This window comes from Adiantum capillus-veneris, chromosome 10 (assembly GCF_014529385.1).
Source record: "Adiantum capillus-veneris isolate H3 chromosome 10, ASM1452938v2, whole genome shotgun sequence".
NCBI lineage: Eukaryota > Viridiplantae > Streptophyta > Polypodiopsida > Polypodiales > Pteridaceae > Adiantum > Adiantum capillus-veneris.
In genome coordinates, this window is record NC_140940.1 from 143365414 (window position 1) to 143371413 (window position 6000).

The following is a 6000-nucleotide window of genomic DNA, read 5'->3' on the forward strand; positions in this document are numbered from 1 at the left end:
CGAAAGGGAAAGAAGCGGCTTTTTCCAGAGCTAAGTATGTGATATTGTGGCCTTTTCCAGTTTCAAGAGAAGATAAATGATGTATCCTTCAGACTGAAATTGCATGATACATGGAAGACGAAATGACTGCACCATTTTGGTCTTGTGATTCCAGATGAGATGGACATGATAGCAATAAGAATTAGTCAATCTGGACATCAGTGAGATCTAGGATAGATCTAGATGCGATTGCTAAACTCGTTGCCAATAGATCATGGTCCGAGATCTCGATGGACTTTATGTGATTGGATTGAATGTTTAGTGACTGTCGTCTTTGTGCAAGTGCTGGATTTGTGTCGTTTAGTGCGTCGGTACTTAGAGTCAGTGTCTACTGAACTGGTTTTTGGCTTATGTTTGATTTTGCAGGCGTAATCGAGGGAAATTACAATTCTTTTAGGAAGGGGGGGAGGGGGGGGGGGCCGGTATGCCACAAAGTGATGACGTGGCATGTCCCCCCCCCAGAAATTGACAGAGTTAAAAGATTATAAGGTGTTCCAACTTGTGGGGTCCCTTCCGATGGGGCCCACGGGACACAAGGCATTAAAAAATAATGCCAAAAGAAACAGAATGCGTAAAAATTGCTGACGTGGTAGAGTGTATGGACGTCCACAAAACGCGTTGGTTGTTAACGTGGCAATGTGTATGGATTTCCGCGATTTACAGAAGCTGTTGGGCAACGCTAGCTTTTGGACCAGATGCTTTTGAGACCTGAAGCTTTTCATATATTGCGTTCAGAAGGCCATGGGCCTATAAATTGTAACTAAGGCCTCTCTTTTCCGTGAGATTTGCCTGGGAGCACTGAACAAAGAGGACCCGCGGAATTTGTACTTTGCTCAATTATTAATATAAAAATAAATACCGAAAGAGGCGCCAGACTTTGGGGCCAATACCTCTGGGCACGGAACTACACCGGGACGTGTCATTTCTTTGAATTGTGATAAACTCTATTGAGTGGATTTTTAAGTATTTTCTTGTGTGTCGTGGCACGATTCCCGACTTGGGGTGTCCCAAGTCTGTTACAGATCTGGATGTGATGGCTAAGTGAATGAGGACTGAATGTGAACAGAATGAGATTCTAATGCATCAAGATGTCTATCTGGATGAGATTGGATACTGGTGTGAGTTCATCACGAGTTTAGGAATGATGAGATGGCTGCATAGTGATCTAGGTGCCTCAGGAGTTCTAGACGGAATGAGATGGCTAGATTGAATGATTGAAACACGGCGTTCAGTGTGAACGAAGTGTGTGATTTGTGACCTGTATGCTATGTGTATGTACTGTCTTGTGGGGATGGTCATGGGCATGGTTTGCTTGATTGAAATGTGAAATGAAAAGATATGCATCTAAGATAGTAACAAGACTTAGTAGATCAAGACATCCGTGAAAAGATCAATATGGTATGGATGTGATTGCTAAATGGTTACAATGATCAGGATTTGAATCCGAGACCCTCGACAAAAATGTGATTGATCAGTTGTTGATGTCTTTGTAGAAGTGCTGGATTGGTGGAGTTTGGTGCAGGAGTACATAGTCAATGTCAATTGAAGAAAGTCTCTGTCCTTTGGCTGTTTTTACAGGCATAATCGAGCACGATTACAATTCTTTCAAGAGGGGGAATGTCACAAACTGATGACATGGCATGCCCTACCGGAAGAGAAATGGCCGAGTGGACAAGAGAGACTGAACCGACCAACTGAAAGAACTTATGAAGCACCGGCCATATGGATTTCTGTGTTTTGCGTTGTTGGTGCCACATGGCAGGCTGTACGGATTTGTGTTGGCTGTTTTTGGAGAGTCCAGGGCTGGCTTGTGAGAGCAGATGCTTTTGGGTTAAAGTGATTTTGAATTTGATGCTTTTTGGGCGTTGTGCTTTTGGGCATCCCTTGTATTGTTTATAAGAGCCCCTGGGGCCTTACTTTGCAGAGCATCTGGACGTAGTGTCTGAGAGTAGAGGGCCCTCAGGAGTTGTACCTTGATGTGAGCAATAATAAAGAAATACCGAAAGGGGCGCCGGTCTTTGGGGCGAGTGCTTCTGGCGCGGAACTCCGCCGTGCCGTCTCTCTCTCTCTCTCTCTCTCTCTCTCTCTCTCTCTCTCTCTCTCTAGTAGTGCCGTGTCGCAGGTAGAGCCGATGTAGGAGTTGGGCACGAAGATGGCTTTCTACAAAGAGCATCTTCTCCAACTTTCGGGAGATGGGTTTGTGATTTGTCCGAGCTACATGGACACTCATTTGTCTCATGGTCTGCGATGTGCTATTGGTCAGATTCGCACATCCTCACATATGCCATTGCACTGTGTATTTTGAGATACGAGGGCGCTTCCATTGCTTATTTAGGGAGGGTTTTGGACCCCTAGATAGAGTCATGAGGTATCAGGATCAGAGATGCCTTGGCTTATATCTACTTGAGCTACATCGACATAGAGATAGTCTGCTGAGGAGACATGGAGTACGACAGTCACAAAGACAGATCACAAATTTCTTTGGATCGAGGGAGCTAGGAGACCAACACCAGCACAGAGTTGTACCCACATTCATACCAGAGGCACCCTCATTGACAAGGCGACTGAGCTCGGGAGATCGAGACGACCACGACCGAGACACAGGAGCACACTTCATCGACGGAGACTCCAACAGAGGATCAGAGGCATTCTAGCACGACACCCAGAGTGTCATTGAGGGCCTATTCTACATTTCACATTTCACATTTCACACTTCATTTTTCATTTTTCACATTTTACACCAGTACTTTTTGTACTTGTACTTCAGACATTGTATTAGATTCACCACTTTGTATCTGATGGTCTCATAGGTCATTTTGGCCTTTTGAAGACGTTAATATATCATTTCATTTCATTTCATTTCTCTCTCTCTCTCTCTCTCTCTCTCTCTCTCTCTCTCTCTCTCTCTCTCTCTCTCTCTCGTGAAGTCCAATGATTTTGAAGTTTCTGTTCGTGTGTTGCTATTGATTTCTCGCTTGGAGTGTCCAAGCTTGTTACAACACAGTCTTGCCCTAAACAATGTCCTCCTCTTGTTGATTACGCATATGAGTAGCTTGTGATGCATTTATGTTCTTGAGGAAGATACTTGAGCACATCAACTCTATGCACGTAGTGCTTGCCATGTGTGTCTGTTCTTCGTCCTCACAATGGTTCTCTTTTCTCAGCCATGGCCCATAACACCGAAAAGCTAGCAAAGTTTCCCCAAAGACATGCTTTTTTTACCCGCATTCCTATCTACATGTTTACTTGGCTTCTCTATCTTGTGGCAAGTTGGCATCCTCATTACAAGGTCATGTGGGTTGCTTTGGGGGCTAAAAGAAACTCCTTCCCGTAGTTGCAAACACTAATAGCAGATTTTAAGCTGTTTTGTTGCCCTGGCTTTATAGCATTGTACCTAGTAGGTAGTCTCATAATGTCAGCTACCTTGTCTTTTACATGCGTTATTTGCACATTGTAACGTTTCAATCTTGCTAAAATTGAAGGAGCCTTTTCTTCGTTGCCCTGTATTTGGATTCCAAGACACCAGAGTGATAAAAAATAAGCACCTATACTTTGTGTCTTGACTCTTCACACACAACTGATCAAGGCTCACTCTTGAAGGAAAAAGTGATGTATATCCCAGTGAAGGAACAATGAAATTGGCCTATGGGATCATCGAAGGACGGTAAAATACAAATTGGAATCAATTCTTTTTGTCTAGATTTTCATGCAGCTTTTTGGTGCAAAGTTTGAGTGACCTTCACCTATGAATGGAATCCAACACGTCACCAATAGAGTGAAAGAGAGAAAATGACAACAGATTGTTCCTAAAGATTGGTGTCCCTTTCCATATTTCTTTGTTGTTTTACTAGTAGCAAACTATGATAACAGAGAGCCGCTAAATTATAGGATGATTTGAAAATGCACCAAAGATTCCCTGGCAATTCCCTCTTCGAAAATTGACGGTAGGCTCTCACCTGAAAATTCCATATCACTCCTGTAGGAGATCTAGCGGCCGGTATACCACAATGATGTCTCTCTCTATCTTGTCTCGGTTCATATCACCAAACCCTACAAATGTAGCAAAAAATCAGCTCCCAATTTGACGACTTGACAGTGTGCAATCACGGAGAAAATTATATAGGGAGGTGCGGAATTCCCTTCCGTGCCATTCTCTGCACAATGAAAACTGAGATGTGTGCAAAACAATGCATCAACCCTGTGTTTGCTGGTTTCCACAGTAATTCAAATACATAAACATCACTCACATCACTGTACATCACAAATGCAAGAACCCATATAGACGGATGGGTAACGCGAGCTGAAAAGCATAAAACAGGGGTGTGGAGGCAGTACCAACACCTGTAGCATGACTTGGGAGAGCTTTGTAGCTGTATAAACCTGCAAAAACCAGCCCTTGAATCAGCCAAAACTTGATTCAGGTGCTTGTAAGGTGCCCCCTTGCTTCCTACATGATGACATGTTAAGCAAGCAAGTCTCCTCTTGCCATCGTATAGATGAGGTAAGGACCCCTGAAATTTTAAAATTTCCCAAAACACCCCTCAACTTGTGCGTAGTTCAAGAAGATGAATGATTTTATCCTCGCATTCTAACAACGCCAGGCCCATGTTTTCTGTACGTACTCGGTCTTTCATTATCCATGGAGGCTGTATTGCTGACTATTACCTTATCTTCCCGAACCATCTTGATGAGCTCACCTCCATCGCAAATTTCCATATGCTAACAATTAGTGCCGTCAAGCTTCTATTCCTAGTGGAAAGCAAGTTACATCTGGGACTTCTCCCTATAACTCCTTCAGATCCTTTTCATCATCAAACCTTCAAAAGATAGCCTTGGATGATAGTGGAGTTGTGCGGTCACTTTTTTGAGCAGATTGAATACCATCAAACTAACCTTTTCTTATGATCAATGAACAAAATTCTGCTGAACCACTGTTGCAGTTTTTTCTTGATTAATGGCATCATGGAATGAGCTATATAAGTAAAAGTTTATCTTGTTGCTCATTGCAATACCTTGTTCTTTGAATCAGGTGGCTGCAGAACAGGAGGACATGGATGATAGTGTTACTACATTCCGGATGGCCTTTTCACCCTCGATTGTCTACAATCCTCCTCAGTCAAACATGGTCAGACACTGGATAGGGGATGTTAGCACCAACAATCGTTTGAACAGAACCACCTCTTCAATTCTAAGGAAAGGTCACACAAGTGATGATGAGATTGATGAACTGGAATCACCCATCTCTTGGCTCTGGGACAATACAATGGGATCTAGTCGGTATAATCGCAGGGATAATGGCAAAGGGGGCGCCATTAACTCCCCCAAGGATGGCGGTGAGAACCGCAGGTTTATGCTGCTCAGAGAGGTTTGGAATAGTAGCTGATGTCACAAGTTTCCGGTCATAGTTTTCGTCTCACAGGGCTTGGAGTCTCGGTTTTCTTGTATATGTTTGTGCCAAATGTAAATAATGAGATGAGCTTCAGTATATAGTTTTTTAACAAGCATTTTGTCTCCAGTCTGAAGCAATTTGTGAATAGCAACAATTTCAAGGATAGTGCCAAAAATGTAGAATTGGGAATGGAGTGACTAGACTCTACAAGAGATGAGCATAAAATTAGGTTATGTGGGGTTATCCTTTTTGAACTGTCATTTTTTGGTCAAACAGCTTTGATAACGGGCAACAGATTGGTTGGTCAGCTTATTTTGACAAGATTGGAATGCCTCATTTAGCTCAATACGCCAGTTTGATCGTTACAGTTGTATCTTGCGGGTGGTTGTCATGTTATGACAATGACAGTGGAAGAAGAGATGTCTTAAAGGCTGTCTGTTTCACAGGGCACTTGGGAGCCGGTTTTGCCATCTACTTCTTAGGAATTCTAACCGGAGAGATAACTAGCAATTGGTGGCTTGCTAGATGTCAGCTGTGACGGAGAAGGTGAATCAGAATGATCAAGTTTGATA

The 6000-nt window shown here is 43.1% G+C and overlaps 1 protein-coding gene across 1 annotated transcript in view; it reads left to right on the plus strand.

Annotated features, from left to right (window-relative positions):
- Window positions 1–5740, plus strand: part of LOC147449773 (uncharacterized) — a 90802-nt gene extending 85062 nt beyond the window's left edge. The window contains exon 8 of the mRNA XM_086522131.1: window positions 5069–5740. Coding sequence (XP_086378257.1) covers window positions 5069–5422 — 354 coding nt within the window. The 3' untranslated portion in view covers window positions 5423–5740. The remainder of the gene's footprint in view (window positions 1–5068) is intronic.
- The last annotated feature ends 260 nt before the right edge of the window (window positions 5741–6000 follow it).